At 36.5% G+C, this 19,520-nt stretch overlaps 1 protein-coding gene across 9 annotated transcripts in view; it reads right to left on the bottom strand.

Annotated features, from left to right (window-relative positions):
- LOC122551441 (zinc finger protein Helios-like) overlaps positions 1-19,520 on the bottom strand; it is a 227,066-nt gene that overhangs the window by 16,168 nt on the left and 191,378 nt on the right. For all 9 annotated transcript variants that reach the window (XM_043693360.1, XM_043693354.1, XM_043693353.1 and 6 more), the window contains one exon: positions 3,081-3,215. In XM_043693360.1, the coding sequence (XP_043549295.1) occupies positions 3,081-3,215 (135 nt within the window). The remainder of the gene's footprint in view (positions 1-3,080; positions 3,216-19,520) is intronic.

The following is a 19,520-nucleotide window of genomic DNA, read 5'->3' as shown; positions in this document are numbered from 1 at the left end:
ATTAAATCCGTGAGTCTTTTGCTGACTGAAGTAATGAAGAACATTGCCAGCGAATAGCTCCACTATTAACAGGAATTTTTGAAATAGAAAAATCAAAGAATAGCAATTCCTTGCAGAATTAATCAGATAGAGGCCAAACAAAGGAGGGAGATTGTCATGCAGAGGATCAGTGGGCTAAATTTTGAGGGACTCTCTGAAGAGGTCAAAATTTTTAAATTCAAAAAGGCTATAGCTTCCAGGCCAACATTATGAAGGGCTAATGGTAATAGATGTAATCCTACAGCTTTGAAAGGCGCAGGTGAAGGGGAAACTCCAACAACAACAGAACACTGCCGTCTTCCTTAGCCTGCAACTGGGAGGTCATCTCCATTTCTCGGCCATGCACATTCCTCAGTGGGTTTCTTGTACCAATTGGAAATTCCAGGCAATGTCCGCAGAGTTGGCTTATTAGGCCTGTTAAACAGCTTAATGAGTAACCTGAGAGTGAATAGCTCTAATCAACACCCTGAATAAAAATGACCCGGAGGAAAGACCATATTAGTAAATTGGTACACATAGTGATAGCAGGAAATTTCAGGCTTGCCTTTCACCAGTAGGCAAATGAACATTCTGCCCAGAATCTCCAGTTACAAACTGATGAAAAAAATGAACCTGCATCTATGATGTACTTCGATTTCCAAAAAGACATTTGCTAACGTGCTGCATCAAAGGTTATTGTACAAGATAAGAGTTCACGGTGTGAGGCAACATATCAGCATTGATTGGTTAGCTAATTGGAAGCAAGCATAGGAATAAGTTGATGTGTTTTGGATTGGCAAGCTGTATCTAGTGGAATTCCACATAAATCAGTGAACTCAACCCTCAACTATTTACAATCAGTATCAATGACTTAGATGAAGGGACTGAATGCAAGGTAGCTAAATTTGTCGATCACACCAAAAGAATTAAGAAAATAAGTTGTCAAAAGGATGCAGAAAGTCAGCAGAAAGATTCAGATAGATTAAGTAAGGAGTAAAAAATTGGCAGATGGAGTACAATGTTGGAAGATGTGAACTTCACTTTGGCAGAAAGAATAGAAAAGGAGTACATTATTTAAATGGAAAGAAATTGTAGAACACAGTGGTAGAGAGGGACTGAGTATCCTGGTACATGAATCACAAACAGTTAGTATTTAGATACAGTATGTAATTAGATAGGCAAATGGAATGTTGGCATATATAGGGAACGATATATAGAAGTCAAGAAATTGTATTAAAGAGGGCCCTGATAAGAACATATCTAGGGTACTTTATACAGTTTTGGCCTTATTATAAAAAGGATGTAATTGCATTAGCAGCGGTTCACTGAAGGGCACTCAACTGACTCCTGTGATGAGGACTTATCACATGAAGAAAGGTTGAACAGATTGGCCTATACCCAGTGGTGTTTAGAAGTACGAGAAGTGATTTTATTTGAATGTAAAAGATCCTGAAGAAACTTCATCCATGCTAAATATGTTATCCTACACCATGAACTCTTCTCTTGTCCAGAGCTCTTATCCTGTAACACATTATAGCTACAGGTTCATTACAGATACAGAAGAATATTTTCTCTTGGTTAGGACAGTAGGACTAGGGGTACAGTATAAAAATAAGAGTTCTACCTTATAAGGCAGACTTGAGGAGAATTACTTTTCCTCAAGAGGGGTGTTACTATGTGGAATTCTTTTCCACAGAAAAATAATGAAGGGTGCATCAGTGAATTCATTCAATACTAAGTTAGACTGATTTTCAATACACAAGTAAGTCATGGGTAATGGGGATGGGACAGGAAAGTGGAGTGAGACCACAACCGGATCAGCCATCATCATTTTGAATGTCAGAGCTGGCCAAATAGCTGACTCCTGCTCCTAAATCCAAAGTTCTTCAAAATCAGAAAGAATCATCTGGACAACTGTCCTTCTCCTGGCAACACAATGTCTTTCTCTTCCTTAACTATCAGATTCATGAGGGAAATTTGTTTGTCTCATCCTTTTTTTGGAGCAACCGAATGTGTCACCGGGAGAAAACCAAAAGGTATTAAAGGTGTTAAGAAAGAAAATTGAAAGAAAACCTTCATTCAGACTTTATATGGTGCTGAGTGAAATTATACACTAAATACCAAGTGGCAACATTTTTCTTGAGGTGAGGAGGAATGAGGGGAAGACTTAATTTGCAAATAATTTGCGAAAATTAAGAAGTTAGGTAGCTGGAATGTGCTGCAACCTTGCAGTCATTTGGAAGTGAATGGTGAACCAAAATATAATGCCAAGCTGGAGGATGTTTTTTAAAAATTGAAAAACTAATCCTAACTTATTTTTAAAAATTAATTTTAAGATGACCTTGTTGTTTCCATAATATAATCTAACAATTTTACATCAAATTACACAGGTTTCATAGCACAGAAACAGGTCACTCAGCTAATATTCCCTGTGAATCTGGAAGCTTCAAATTGCCAGCTTTTAAAAAATATTTAATCATGCTGTGGATTTATATTTTAATATATTTCAGATTTGCCATTTAGTATCTGTGACCCAATTAAAAAGAAATGTCTATTACTGTAAACTTTTGACATCTGGATAAAAAGACACACTCTGATCTTTTTCTCTGAATTAATCTAACCTCCATTCTGGAAGAACACATACAGGAACTGTCAATAGTTGGTTACTGGAATTGAATATTTCTTTTGGAAATGTCTGAATAAACATTACTGCCAGAATGGAAATACTTGGGTGAGAAAGCACTAATAGGAAAATCTGAAAAGGTAATAGTCACTTTTTCAGACGAACATTCAATCATAATATTACGTGTAGTAGGAAAATATAGTTTATGAAGTAACACTATACCCACATCAGGATGCCTCTGTTTTACTATTTCCTTTTAGTATTGGTAGCTTTGATAATAAAAATTAATTGCGTTGGCTGGCTATTCTGCTTATGACAGAAAACATGCTTAATAATATCTAAAAATGGATACACTATCAAGATAGAAAAGATAGAGTTTCAAGATAAAACTATTGAGGAGTCACTGCAAACTGGAACTCCTTCACGTCATCCCACCCACCCTGGTGATTCATGGGCTGTGTGGCCTCCACGCCGGCATTCTGCAGGTAGTTGTGACAGCGCTCTTTATGCTCCTCCAGTGAACTGCGCTGTTTGTAGCTTCTACCACAGTAGTTGCACTTGTGAGGCTTGCCCACTGTGGAAGAAATTGTACTCAAGTTACATCATCATTATTATATCAATCATTTTCAATAAGCATAAAGAGTATTTAAAGGGAAACTGTGCACCATAAGTTTCATTAAGCATGAATCAAAGGCAACACATAAATTTAACCTATAGTTATCAGCAAAATACGTACAGAAGCAGTCAAGTGCTACTGACTCATCTTTTTTCGAAACCACTACAACAACACATGCAATGGGAAAGCCACCAGAATTAGATTTTATTATATGTTATTACTGAGTACTTCCCTAATAACTTTACCTGTGTGTCCTCTGTTAACTTCTTACTATGATGTGGTTGGCATTTGGGTCTGTCAGTCTTGTTTGACAGGGTGCAGTTCAGGGAATGAAAGGCAACAGAACTTTCTGGTTCCATTACCTATGTTCATTGTTCCTGAAACTACACGGAGGTTAGACTGAGCGTTTTTTAAGACATACATATGTTGGACTGGCTAAAAGTGTAGACCTCATGAATTTCAAAACTCTTTTTGATCAGAGAAATAACTTGTGAAACTCTCGTATGTTGGTATTTTAAATATCTGAGTTTCTTAAAAATATTAAAACAGTTAGATTATTTTGAGCCAATTCCATTGTTCATGAAGAACAAAATTTTTCTTATGCAGTCGTTAAGCAATTCAGTTTTAAAGTATGTTCAATTTTGTACTTTCTTTCTCGAGAGGGACCTGATGAGTTCTTCAATAGGTAATAAAAAGGCTATAGATTCATGATGACTGCATAATACAAATTCTGTTGTTATTTTGTAGCATTCTAGAATTTCTAATGGTATTTTAAAGATTTTTTTATAATTAAAAGTGAATTATCATAACTTATTATAATTAATAATTTAAAGTGTCTCATTATAATTAAAGCCATTTGCTTCTGACAACCAACTAACACAACATTATTTCAGGAGTGTTGAAATTATCAATATTTTAGGGATTTCATTCCACTATTCCCTGCAAAAGCTGAAAATCTTGATAGTGGACCCTATGTGAGATTTCAAGGCATGTTTGAACAGATTGTGATATCTGAGATTTTCTTGAATACATGTGATAATCTTACAGCTCTTAATTAATATTTACAGATTTGAAAAATTGAAAATTTAAATAGTTTATCAGATTATTTTCCATTAACTAGTTAATAAATGTGCGAAAATAAGTAATACTTTTGTTGGCCTCTGCATTTCTAAAAAAAAGCATCTAACAGATTGCAAGAATATTTAGCCCAGTCATCATTTGTAACATAACAGTTCAATATGGAGCATAGTTGGAATATGCACTTTGATTATCACGTTAAAAATGTTTATTGATTGGAACAGTTTGGAATGCATATAAACTGCAAGATGCATTCCCGATAGTGCTCAGTATTGACAACGTGCATAACAAGTCAGATCTTTCAGTGTTGTATTCTCCCTCTTTTAAAAGTTAGCTAGTAATTCAACATGAGGCTTTCTGTACTTATATGTGCAAGAACAAGCCTAACACTTTGAATGAGAATAATGTGATAATGGTTTAGATTAGAACTAGGATTTGGATTTGAGTGTGGACATTGACGTTTTAACTGCCAAAACTACCCAGCTGTGCTGTTAAAATCTTTTGGTTCCTTAGAGCAAAGCGGTTGAAATTGCAGAAGTGATCACAGAGTTATAGAGATGTACATGTTTAATGAGATTTTTAAAAAATCAATAATACATGTTTAATAGAGTTTGTTACAATTAAATGTTTATGTTTCTCATTGGTTTTAGTCTAGGGACAATGGTTTTAATGCTAAAGTTCCTTTCATACGCAAAACAGATAATAGTATGTCTAAACGCACAACAAATACCTATTCATTTAATATATTCTACATGTCATAAAATTCTACAAATATTAATAGGTCAACAGAATTGAGCTAACTTACATACAGCATCAACTTGAGCTACAAATCTTGTCAAAAATCATTAAAATCAACAGAATGTCAAGTGCTTTACAACTAATCCTCTGGGACAATATAAAAGTTAAAAATAACTTACTGTTGTGAGTTGCACTTGTAAGAATACAAATGTCTTAAATATCACAAATTGTAAATTCCATACATTAATGTAAATTTCACAGGGATATGCTTGCTTCTGATACAAATGATATGATACCAGAAAAAAGGAATAGTATCAAAATGGTGCTTTGGTGAATATAACCATGCACTTTAGGAAACAAACACAATAAAGTTACCTTTTGGTTTGGTGCAATCAAGTTGAGAAGGATAAGGAGAATCATGTTTCTACAAAATATTAACAAAACTAACAACAAATCATATGGAATAAATAACTTAAGAATATTAAAACCAATTTGTTTTAAATTATTACAGACGATAATGCTGACATTTAACTAAAACACTTAAAATGGAGCTACAGTAACAAATTACATGGACAATATGTAAATTACTACTTAGAAATTTGGATAAGATGAGATACAAACAGACTGCAAAATTGGCAACTTTAACAACCCTTGCAAACCTCCTGGTTTACCAGTTCAATCAGTGAATGGGATTGCGATTGAAAACAAGGTTGATGTATTAAGAAAGTTCCATGTACAATGTTTATTGTTTTGTTCCGGTGGACTCAGCAGCAAGTGATGTTTGACTGGGCTTAGGAATGTTACAAAATCTTATTTCATTTTCCTCACTGTCACTATAAATAATATTCCATAGCAATGCATGTAATATGTTTATTAACTATTATCAAGCTATAAGAAGCTGCTTCATAATGTTTGCTCTTCGAAAACTGGGGAAGATGAAGTATAAGAGAACAGCCTAAAGTAGATTTCAAAATGTACTATGTACATACATAAACAGAGTTTAACTTATGATAACTTTTGGATGTTCAAACAGTGTATGTCTTGTTTGTACTTTTATCAACGTTCTTTCAGCATAGAATCATAGAATCCCTGCTGTGTTGAAGCAGGCTGAATGACCCATCAAATCCACAACAACTTTCCAAAGAGCATCCCTCACAGACCTAGCGTCCTACCCTATCCTTGTGACATTGCATTTACCATGGCGAACACACCTAGCCTGCACACCCCTGGACATTATGGGTAACTTAACACGGCCAATCCACCTAGCCTGCACATCTTTGGACTGTGGGAGGAAACCAGACAGTTTCTACATTTTTTTCATAACAAAAGAGTGGCTATTTGTGCAAGCTATCAGTATAGATATAGTATAAATAAAGGCAGTCAATCTAAAGGTAAACATAGAGATAGAAAGACAGAAAGACATATAGGAAGAAGACTAGCAAAACTGATATTAGAATGGCAATACTACAGAATATATGAAAAGACAGGTGGAGTATTATCCATCTTCTTTACAGTATATATCAATGAACTAATAATATTCACTATGTAGGGTTTGTAATGATATTATTTTCAGTATGGTATATCTTACATCACCAGGGTCACTAGGAAAGTCCGAATCCATTACGTTCATCATTTAACATTTTACATTACTCAACACAGAGCAAACTCGTTCAATACCAATAACACAGTCAATAAAGCTGCAATATCCTTGAAATAGTTTCATTATTCAAGTATAATAATATCAATATAACAGTGGTCAGTTGATACTTTGTAGTGTTGCATTTGGCTGCAATAAATCAATGATAACACAACAGTGAATGCCAATGAGCAATATTCATATCGTTACCTAGGACAATAATGGCTCTATAGATTGAAATCTGGACAATTTCTAATTTGGGCAGCCTTTATTATTCCTTTGGATAGCCTATATTATGCCCCATTCATTCATGATGAAGAGATCATGCTCGAAACGTCGACTCTCCTGCTCCTCGGACGCTGCCTGACCGGCTATGCTTTTTCAGCACCACACTTTTCGACTCTGATCTCCAGCATCTGCAGTCCTCACTTTCCCCTAGTCCATATTATCATTGGTTTAAACCTCTCAAACAAATACAGAACAATTAAGTAGGTCACAGGATTATGTCCAGAAAATGGCACTGCTAGAAAGAAAAAGTCAGGATCTTTACTCAACTAATTAGATCAGAAGACCAAGTTATTTCGCGAGCTAATCCTAATATCATATTGTAACTTAACAGCAACACCTTTTGCTTCTATTCACAAGCAGGCACCTAAGGTGTGGTTTTCCCCTCTAGGAGGTGGCAGAAACAAAAGCAAGGATGATGCCTTAATCAGAGGAGATTGCAAAAATCAGATTTGCGCCATCAAGAAAAACTATAATTAAGTAATTGTTCCTCCTCAGATGGTGAGATCAACTATGTGTTGGTGAGAAATTTACATCTCATAATTTTCTCACCATATGAATTTTTGCCTTCCCAATTAACTTCTGCCCAATCAAGAAATTCGATGTTTCCAAACCTCAACAGCAAAAAACAGGTCATGTAGATTCTCAGCCTCAGTCTTGTACATGGATGTGCTGGACAATCTCTATACATGGAATCAGTACAGTTGCAGCAGGTGCCTTAACATTTGGCATAATGCCTTCCGGGATCCTCAAACCACCCACTGGGCAACAGCAACACAGCAGTATCTGCATACTTACAAGCAGGCTTCGGCTTCAGTTTTTCTCCTAAGTAGCAAATTAACATGCACAGCAACAAGCAACTTGTGGCTGAGGGGAAACACTTTAGCACTGAAGAAAATCTACTAGCTGATGGCCAAAAAGGAAAATTTTAGCACAGAAAATAAAACAAAACCAGTCAGAAGTAAATGGGAATGGGAGGTCACATGTTAGCAGCAAACATACTACATATGCTTGAAGAGCATGATATGTAAAAGACATATTTCACTGCAGTGGGTGGTAGGATCCAGTCAGTGGGGATGATGGGTGGTGGTGGTGGGAGTTAGAGCCCTGGTCAGTGCAGGCTAGGCCTTTTCTAGTTTGACTACCATCATTTGGTTGGTCCAAAACAAGTCAAGGGGTCTGTACCACTGCAGTCTAGGATTAGGTTATGGTCAGTTTTGGAACTCTGATAAAATTAGTCCGGGCCAGGAATCAAGATTAGATACCCTACAGCATGGAAACAGGCCCTTTGGCCCAACAAATCCATACCAACCCTCCGAAGATTAACCCAGCTAGACCCATTCCCTTACCCTATATTTACTCCTGACGAATGCACCTAACACTATGGGCAATTTAGCATGGCCAATTTACCTGACCTGCACATCTTTTAGATTGTGGGAGGAAACCGGAGCACCCAGAGGAAACTCACACAGACATGGGGAGAATGTGCAAACAGTACACAGTCACTAGAGGAGGGAATTGAACCTGGGTCCCTGGCGCTGTGCAGCTGCAGTGCTTGCCACTGAGCCACTCAGCACCCAACCTGGAGGTAGGGCCAGTCTGTCTGTGGCTTCCTATAAAGTTCATCCAGGGGGTGAGAAGTGGTCAGTCAGGGTGGTGGTGGTGGTGGAGGTCATATATAATCTAGGGGATTTTTAGGGTTCAGTATATTTCGGCATTGAGGTGGTGGGTAGCTTAAAGCTGGTCCTTTCTGAATATCTAAGTCAAATTGTTGATTCACCCAGACCAAATATTATCCTTTGATTATTTTAAAGACTACAATCAAATCTCCTCAAAATTACCCTGCTCTAGAATACAATGGATAGAGCTTCCAAAGCTTGTCATAAATACAGATTAGACATCAATCTAGTGACTCTTGTCTGAATCTTTTTCAGTGTCTCTATATCAAGCATTTTAGTTTAGGTCTAACCAGTTCTTATGAAAAGGATATTTATGTTTTTTGTTTTGTCTGAGAAAAATATCCCAATATTTGCTTTTACTGCAACCTCTTGTCTTTGGGGATAAGCCTTCGAAGATTCTTGCATGATAATTTAAAAAAAAGTATTTCTGTCATTATCAGTTTTCTAATTCAAACTTTGCACATCCATGTGCTCCCCCAAATCCCTTCATGCAGATGACGAATAATGGTTGTTGAGAGCCTCAAGTTCAATCTGTGTTACTCTGTAAGTAGTCGGTCCCCAGGACTATTGCTAATAAAACATACTGGTATTTCACAGCTTTAGGGCATCCAAGGTTCTTCAAAGTCAATTAAAGATTTTTGAAGTATAGTCACTGTTGAAATATAGAAATGCCTGATAACACATTGTGGCTTCACCAGTCTGAAATGCTTGGAACCCAAGTCATTTCTGGATTTCAGAATTTCCTGATTTATAGAATGACATCAGACTATCTAGCTACATGTGAGAGAACTAGAAAACACAGTAGTAATAAATATTTACCTGAAACATAAAAATGTTGATAAAACTAACATTACAAACTATTAATAGTTTTACTTATTCAAATGCTGTATGCTTGCGATCTCAAATACTATTCTAAAATCATGTCAATAATATTGAAGAAGTGTTTGGATTTGCTCAAAAGATTTCCAGACAACTTGCATTTCCAAACAATAGATTTCCAGACTGGTAAGCTTACAGTGTCTTTTTCATGGTGTTCTGCTTATGAAAATAAAAGCAACTCTTCGTCCAACCCAGGATCTGTACACAAGTTTCACAGAATTCTATCTCTGTAATTAGCCTATTTTATGAATGTGTCTGCTGAAAAGTGAGAACAGATTTTAAAGTTCATTCTGCTATTTAGATATATTTCTAAAATAATCAATTATTCTGCTATTACATCTGTTTTACCATATCTAGACAAGTTGAATTGCAGATAAAACAATCAACTGTTCTCTTCTAACCACAGAGGCATTTCTAAATAAGAGGCAAAGTACTGCAGATGCTGGAGATCCAAGACGCTGTAAAGCCCCTACTGCAAATCCACCAGTGAAACCAAAAAACAGCACAGATGTCCAACCCCTTTACACTTCAAGAAATAAACTAGAAGGATTAGTTGATTGAGTCATTAAAGAAATTATCAGACTTTTAGTATGGGCTGAATTTTATGCTCTTTGAGGGCAGTTTGAGACAAAAAAACCTCAGATGCTGGAATCCAAAGTAGACAAGCAGGAAGCTAGAAGAACCCAGCAAGCCAACAAGTATTAGGAGGTGGAATCACAGAAATTATCATAGAATCCCTACAACGTGGAAACAGGCTATTAGGCCCAACAAGTCTACACTGACCCTCTGAAGAGTATCCCACCCATTCCCCTGCTGTATTCCTGATTAAAGGCTTTTGCCCGAAATGTTGATTTTACTGCTCCTCGGATGCCGCCTGAACTGCTGTGCTTTTCTAGCACCACTAATCCAGCACCCATACCCCTACCCTATTACTTTACATTACCCCTGACTAATCCATCTAACCTACACATCCCTGAACACTATGGGCAATTTAAAATGGCCAATTCACCTAACCTGCATATCTTTGGATTGTGGGAGGAAACCGGAGCACCTGGAGGATACCCACACAGACACGGGGAGAATGTGCAAACACCACACAGATAGTTATCCAAGGCTGGAATCGAACACGGGTTGCTGGCCCTGTGAGGCAACAATGCTAACACTGAGCCACCGTGCCACTCGCTGAGGTGGAGAAGTCCATGTTTCAGGTATAACTGTTCTTCAGGCATCCTGAAGAAGGGTTACACCTTAAATGTTGACCTCCACCTCCTGATACTGTTTGGCTTACTGTGTTCTTCCAGCCTCCTGTTTGTTTACCTTGAGGGCACTTTGGCAGGCAGGTGGGGATGTTAAAACTGGAGCACCCCGAGGAAATGCACACAGACAGTCACCTGAGGCTACAATCAAACCCAGATCCTTGGAGCTGTGAGGCAGCATTCCTAACCACTGAGCCACTGTGCTGCCCTCTGAGATGGAGAAGTCAATGTTTCAGGTATAACCCTTCTTCAGGCATTCTCTGAGGTGGAGAAGTCAATGCTTCAGGTATAACCCTTCTTCAGGATGCCTGAAATAGGGTTATACTTCTCCACCTCTTGATGCTGTTTGGCTTACTGAGTTCTTCCAGCCTCCTGCTTGTTTACCTTAAGGGCAGTTTGGCAGGCAGGTGGGGCCATTAAAACAGGATGCAATGGCATCAGTGCTGTTTATGGAGCCTACCCATTCATTTCACCATAATTGTATGCCATCATTGGATGGCATCAGGTAATGTGCTCAAAAGCCTCTTCACACACCCTGCTGAGAATTTTTCTGTAATGGGTAGCAACCAATGCCAATTTTAAAGTTACGTATCTTTCACTGTTCAAGCATTTATATTGGAAGGACAGCTTGTTATCTGTGAAATTTTCCACCCTATTTTTCAGCCAATCCTGCCATGAATAAAATGCAGTGTCGTTCACAAATCTTGCCAATATGACTTGGAAGTAATGTTAAACAATTCCTCAATGTGGACCCAATAACAACAAAACAAAGACAGACAGAGATTTCAAGCTAATTACTCAAAAGCAGTATAAAAGTATTTTATAGGCCCCCAGGCTTTTACAAAGTGATTGTTGATGTAGCCAGGTGAAGATGACATGGGGTGACTCACTAAGTTTACACTGCCCCAATGTGCCAACTACTAAGCCTGACTTTCTAATTCCTGTTATTACATAAAAAAACTTTATTATGCTACAGCAACGATATAAATATTTTGTTGCTATAAAGAAGGAAAGCAAACAGCTTCCATTATTTTTTCTTCACCCATAGAAAGATGCTCGACAGCATGGAACAAATATAGGACTTAATTCAGTAAATAATGACGTTCTGGTGCACCCACAATTTGCTTTTGCATAACAACTATAATCTCAGAGAAAGAAAATGTCAACAAAAACACTGCAGTTCACTGAATGACATCAGCACAGAATTGTTTCAGCACAGTGGACTATTCAGTCCTTCATTCCTGATGAAGGGCTTTTGCCCAAAACATTGATTCTCCTGCTCCTTGGATGATGCTTGACCTGCTGTGCTTTTCCAGCACCACACTCTTGACTATTCAGTCCAATCCACTGTGACAGAGTTGGATCTCCACTGGAGGAATTTACCCCTTGTCAGTTTCCAACCTTTCCCATGCTAGTTCTGTATGTTGTTCTTTCTCATATAAGTTACTCATACAGACAAAGAGGAGGTAGATAGATTTTTCATATATCAACTATGCTGAGCTGGCATGAAAGAGTAGTTAAGGCCTGAAGCAGATCAGCCATGGTATTGTTGAATGGAAGGGTAAGCTTGAGGGGACAAATGGCCTACTCCTGCTCTTATTTCCTATCTTTTTATGACCAACTGACAATTGACTCTGGCAGATGAAGTGCCTTCAGTAATGCTCTATAGAATGTTTTAAACCTATTTGAGGAAATGTTACATGAACAAATGCAACTATCACACGCCACATAAGCAATACATGAAAATTTATTTTTCATAAATGGCAACAGATTAATGTATGACCATTTAAAATAATGCATTGAAATATTCTATATTTTTAATCCTTCATAGGATGATGGTATTGCTGGCTCAGCAAGCATTCATTTCCTATTCTAGAGAGTAGTTAAGAGACAACCAGATTGTTGTCTGGAGTTCACATGTAGTCCAGACGACATAAGGATGGCCATTTCCTTCCCGAAAGGACATTAGTGAACCAGATGGGTTTTTCTGACAATCATCAAAGGATTTACGATCATCATTAGACTCTTATAGCCAGATTTTTATTGAATTCAAATTTCACCATCTGCATTGGCAAGAATCAAACCTGGGTACCCAAAAAATTATATGGGTTTCTGGATTAATAATCCAGAGACAATACCACTAGGCTATCGCCATCTCAATTCTGCAAATACTTCATACATATAGATTAGGAGATTTTATTGTAAACATTTAAATTCAAAATGCAGTGAAAGAACACTTGGTCCAAGAAGCCTGTCCCAAATAAATGTGATACCTGGACCATCACAATTCAGATAGCATTCCCATATTTGCATACTTGACCACCATCAGCCAGGCCATTCAAGGAAAAAAAACAAGAAATTTCTCTTCAACTCACTTGGATCTTTTCCAGGAGACCACACTGCCAATATAGTCAGCATATGCTATGGACCTACATTTTATAAAACACGGTCTTCTTTTGAAACAGGAATTCACCCAGCTCTCTCTTGAAGGCACACAGACTTTGTAATCTTGAATGACCCATGAGCTTGCTCCATAAAAAAATTACTACATGCATTTATATCATGTCTACAAGGTAGAAAATAATTCCAATGCGTAAACATTACAACAATGTAATTCCTATATTACAAATGCATTACAATTCAAAAATATTCCATTGGTGACGCTTTAGGATGTGCTGAGATCACAAAAGGGGTTAAATATATTCGACCTCTTTCTTACCTAATCTGCTAAATTGAAAGCTTGCACGAGAAGTAAAAATATTCACTGTTCAAAGTAAATATACTTCTGAGGCTCAGATGGATCACATCGCTGGGACAGATAAATTAGGATTTAATCAATACAGGGCTATGCTTATACTTGGTAGCATTTGTTGAAAACATGAAATAATAATTCTCCATTATAACATTTTAGTTGTGGCACACCAGTGATTAATACATTGGAGGACCAATATGCTGCATTAACAAGAGAGAAAAGTTAAACAGCCAACCATTGTTGGGCCATGGTGCAAACTTTGTCTGAAGAACTACCTAGTCGCATGTTGTATCTCAAGGAATAATAACTGATTATGAGTGTATGAGTGTTGGGAGATAGAGGAAATGTAAACTATACAATCAGACTTCCATCACTGGGCACAAATTCTGGCCATATTTCAGATGGCATTCTGATAAATCAAATAGATAAAAACAGGCATACAATCTCTTTAATTTTAGATAGTCATAAAGAATCTCTCATCCACGAAACTGGTGAAAGAACATAGGAAAAATTAAGGTCATTTATACATTCAAGTTCATCTCTCCAAAGTAAAACAGCTGAGATGTACTTCAGGTATGAGAACATAATGGATATGTATCAGGATTTTTTTCCTAGGAACAAAGAAAATTGAACTGTAAACAAGAACATTACAGCGTAGTACAGGCCCTTCAGATGATGTTTTCAAGATGATGAAAGGCTTTAGTGGAATAAAGATAAACCACTGCCTATGGCCAGTGAGTCATAACAAGTGAAAAAAATTCTCCTTGACTCCAGACCTTTTGGTAATGATTTGAAATTGTTGACAAAAGATCTAGAGATGAGGAAAATTACTTCCACTCAGACACATCCTAAGATCTGGAATGCAATTCATTAAAAAGGTGATTAAAGCTAATTCCATAAATAATTTTAAAAGGTCGTTGAATAGGTATTTGATGATGCAGGATCTTGCAGGATAATGGACACAAGATAGGTATATGGGGTTATGAGCAAGTATTTTGTTAAAGAGCCAGAATAGACAAAATGACTCAAGTAGCATCCTATTGAATTGTAAGTTTCTCTGGTTTCACATTTTAAAACTATTTTCTCAACAGGAAAAACATCTTAAAAGAAGGAAAGTCTAATCTGAGAGTATTACAAATGCAGCATTAGAAAAGTATCTGTTTACTAATGTTTATACTTGGTAGAAACAGATACTGTTTATTCCAAATGCCTCATTGAAACTATTTTCATTTGCCAATTTCCAAAGAATGAAGTCAGGTTGCACATTTCTCAATCCGGATGACAACTATAAACCTGTGCAAAGGTCCTCCACCTTATAGCTTAGACGTTATACTTGATACCAATGCCTGAGGCTATCTGAAAATTGAACAAATTTACCAGTATTCTGAAACAAATTCAATAAGGCAGAGATTGATGGGACCATATATTTTTGTGTGAAATATTAAGATAGAGCCCAAAGTTAAGACAGCTTTTTGACCATTGTTCCTACTCTGCCAAGTGGCTGTGCATTCCAAGCAAACATTGATCAAGTTAAGAGGGAAGTCCAATCAACTGGGCTAAACATTTTATAATGAATTGCTAGACGAATGATAATACAAGAAATCATAGCTTACAAGTTACAGTAGTTGCAAGTCATAAGAAGTTGTTAAAGAACAAAGCAGGTTGCTGTCATCCTTCCCTGCACTTCTGCCTTTAACTGAGTTGATAGCAACAAAGTTAGCAGATGTGAAGTCAGTTGCTACTCCTAGTGGTTTGGATATAAACAGTTTCAGAGTTTCAATTCACCACACTTGGTTCAATCTCCATTATTTATTGAGTTTTTATGTCCACTGTTAGTTTTTGGTCATTCCTAAACTAACATTTTATATCTTTGAGACATGTAATTTTAAAAATACAAATAGTGCAATAAAAAGAATAAACATGCCACAACACATTCAATATTAAAGGAAATGGGGCACTGTGAGATGAAAATTATATTTACTTGCTATAGCATTTCCTTCATAACCTCAATTGAGTGCTTTACTTGATTCAGCTCAAATGCTCTTTTAAGACAAAATGGATCCTGCAAGCTGCGTTTCTGTGGTTAATCTGTCTGCCACAGAGAAAAAACAATGACTTACACTCGTACAGTGTAAGCAAAGGATGAAAAAAAATCCCACAAGACTTCATTGCGGACAAAAGGTAGGGTTAGGTAAGGTAGCCAAAAGTGCGGTCAGAAAGATGTGTTTACAAAGGATGTCGATAAAGTTGGGAGGAAAGTAGAGACTTAGAGTATTTCACAGCAATGATTCTGGAGAGTAGGTGGAGTGGGCTAATAGGAAAATGAACAACAGAAGCATGGAATAAGTGGTGATGGTGTGAAGCATGTAGGCAGGTGAAGAATCTCACAGCTGGAGATGATTATAGACAGAAGGTGGGCAAGGTCATGTAGGTATTTGTGAATAAGTATTTGCAATTCACTCCCTGAGGAGATGAGGAGCCAATGTAGAACATCCAAAGGGGAATTGCTCAAATGCATTTATAATAACATCTGTATGGCGAACTGCTCACATACATCCAGAATAGCATTATCTCTATTTAACTTTAGTAATAATGAACATAATCATATTGAATCTTTATGTAAATGACATACTCTGGTCAGGTTGGTCAGGATAAATATGCATACATCTGTAAAATATTAAACATTTTATGTACAGCACATATATCTTGCAAGTGTCATAACTATTTCCTGAGCTTCTGGTACATAACATTATTTGAATATGTTGGTGAAAACATCTTCACTAAATTAAAAGAAAGAGGAACCCTACACAAAATCACCTAATAAGGTAATGGGTAGTTTAGAACAATTTTCACAGAAATGTAATTCAAAGACACATTTTTCCATTTAGTGCAACTGAATATTCCTACAATTGGAACAAAAGGTCTTTGTCCATAGCCCTATGTAGCCACCAAACACCAGACAACTCAAGTTTTTATTTGAGTTTGAACTTCTTGCTTGCAGGTGTGTCCAGTTTAAATTTCACAAGTTTGAAGGATCACAAGGACTGTTTATAGTATTCAAAAACAGAAGTTGCTGGAAAAGCTCAGCAGGTCTGGCAGCAACTGTGAAGAGAAATCAAAGTTAATGTTTTGGGTTCAGTGACCCTTTCTCAAAACCATTCTGAGGAAGGGTCACTGGACCCGAAACTTTAACTTTGATTTGTCTTCACAGATGCTGCCAGACCTGCTGAATTTTTTCATCAACTTCTGTTTTTGTTTCTAATTTACAACATTGGTAGTTCTTTGTTTTTAGTATTAATGGAAGAATGAACAAAACATCATGGTAACTACTACTAGTAATGTCTCAGTCCATGAAATTAACATAGCATGGAAAAAAAAAATCTGAACACTTTATATTAAAAGGATAATAAGACTTAAATGTCCAAATCTAAAACACTGAAAAAATTCTTTTGAACAATCTAAGTGGCCAAAGCACACTAAGCAGATGCTCTGTCTGTATTGCTTTCTAATTGTTAACTCATTTTAAACATTATGATGTGAAAACAATGTAACTAGAAAACTGAATTTGTCATTTGTTTATGTTCTTCTTTCCTCATAGTACTCCCATGACAGGAGAAATTACTTATATCACAATGATAAAGTAGCTTCTGATAGTATTTTAACAGATTTTTCTGTGATCTGAAAAGAATTCTCAAAAATGCATGATGAATATCATTATCAGAAGATAAATTAAGATGTACTAGAGATGTGTAGTTCAGACAGGTGATACAGCAATGACTCATTTGTTGCCTGGTAACTACATGACAATTTGCACAGTTAACAGATGCTCACCTTTTCAGTGACATTGTTCCTCCAGAGCAATCATGATTCTAACAGTTTCTTGAATACATGTTTGTGACAAGAACTCTTATCACAATACCAAAGCCATAGTAGTTTTAACTGATATTCTGTGGGCTCCAAAAGAAACTCCCTTCAAATGTGTGTTATTGTTAAGTAAGAAATAAAGTAGAAGGCGAAAGTCAGCATTTATTTCTGCTATAAAATGAATGGAGAAATACAGCAAAGGCAGAGAGAAATGGGGCAATACACAAAAGGAATAAATATTTTTTAGGATATCACTTGTGATGACCCAGTCATCATGAGCAAAGTCTGTGCAACTGGCACTGTACAAAACTTTCTGTGTATTGAAGGCAACAACTGAAAATGTACAGTGATATTATCTGTAATTTGTTAAACAGAATTTGTGATGGGCCAGAGGCTTGTATGTGGAAAATCTACCCCACAATGTAGAAATGTGTTTTAAGTGAAACAGTGCCACCACTGCTATATGACTCTATCAATGGTGCATTTCATTTGTTCCAGTAGTGCATATTTAAAGTATTGCAATGCATTCATTAATTAGTTTAGAATAAACAGCTTAACAAAAAGATTTAAGATAGCATTTACAGGAATTTCACAGAAATATATTAATTGGTTTGATACTAGATAAAATTACCCCCTCATTAGCTCAATTTAATGAATACTTGTTTGCCTTCATACTGTAAATAGACAATTTATTTTGATGAATTATATGAATATATGAATAGTCAAACAGTACAATTGTGCAGACCTGCCTTATTGACCGCAAAATAAAGATGTACCTTTAAACCATGCTATAATCTATCAGAATCATGTGCAAACTTTAAATAATAAATAAAAATGTCAGAAGTCTGAAGCCTCATTTAAACTGCATAGCACAATAATAGAGTACCATTTGCAACACGGCAGAATGCCTGAATGGTTCCCAAAAAATATTTTTGCAAACAGCCAAATGCAAATAAGTTGAATCAAGCATAATATTGGGGGACTTTTTAATGGAAATGTCATTTGAAAAGAGGAACTCTGACATTAAAAATTACTGAGCACTGTTTGACAGGTGCAAAGTCATCCAACGGTCTCATTACCACAGGTTGTAACATTTAGAATAACAGTCCCATATGCACGTAGAGAGGTTGTTAATTCTCAAGGTGCCTTTTTAACGTCCACAGATTCCCAGTGCAATATATGTGCACATAAAATATAGAAATTAGCAATACACATTGGGTCTACATTTTCTTAAAGGCTAATAGAAGGTGATTAGTAACAGATAGCTATCCTTTTTGAAGCTCAATACAAATAAAAAGCACAGCCAGCAATGTGCATCACTATGGTTTGCCAGCACGTGTATTCATGAAAGATCAACTGATAATATTTTCACGGCTGGAACTGAAAACATATACTGCGCTGCTACATCGACACCTGTGCTTCTGCCTGTACGCTCTACTCTCTTCAAACCATGCACCACTAACTAAAGTTATCTGAATAAGAGCTATGGTCAACTTAACACTATTTAACCTCAAACTTGCTACCCACACAGAACCCAGTAACCATGTAAATAAACGCGTAATGAAAATACTAATTTTAGACGTGAAATTAGCAGCCTATAGCACTTTTTCCCCCTCAAACTGTTATTTATTTAGCCTTTCATTGAGTTGTTCAGCAAAGTTAGGGAAACATTCTGTGAAAGATTTTCATTAAATGTGACAGATACAAGTTGGTTTGCTAAAATTTTCAAGTATTATTCTTTGAATGTATGACTGACATTAACTAGTTATTCCTCACAATGAACCACAATTCATTATATAACAAATTTTCAATTATTGAATCACAAATTGTGTCAAAGTTGTTATATGTGAACAGCATTCCTTTTCACTTTTTATAGAGCGCATGTGTGATTTATTTAATTAAAGTGGCCTACTTATGCAGACCTTGTGCAGGGGCTTTCAGATTGCTGTGTAACATATAGAGAAGTCTTCACATGGGTTGCAGAGAATGCCCAAGCATGCACTGTGCACACTATCCTTAGGCCAAGGAAAAGCTTATTGGAAAGATATTGTGAAACTTGAAAGGGTTCAGAAAAGATTTACAAGGATGTTGCCAGGG

This window comes from Chiloscyllium plagiosum, chromosome 7 (genome assembly GCF_004010195.1).
Source record: "Chiloscyllium plagiosum isolate BGI_BamShark_2017 chromosome 7, ASM401019v2, whole genome shotgun sequence".
In the NCBI taxonomy this organism is placed as follows: Eukaryota; Metazoa; Chordata; class Chondrichthyes; order Orectolobiformes; family Hemiscylliidae; genus Chiloscyllium; species Chiloscyllium plagiosum.
This window is presented reverse-complemented; position numbering and strand designations above follow the sequence as displayed.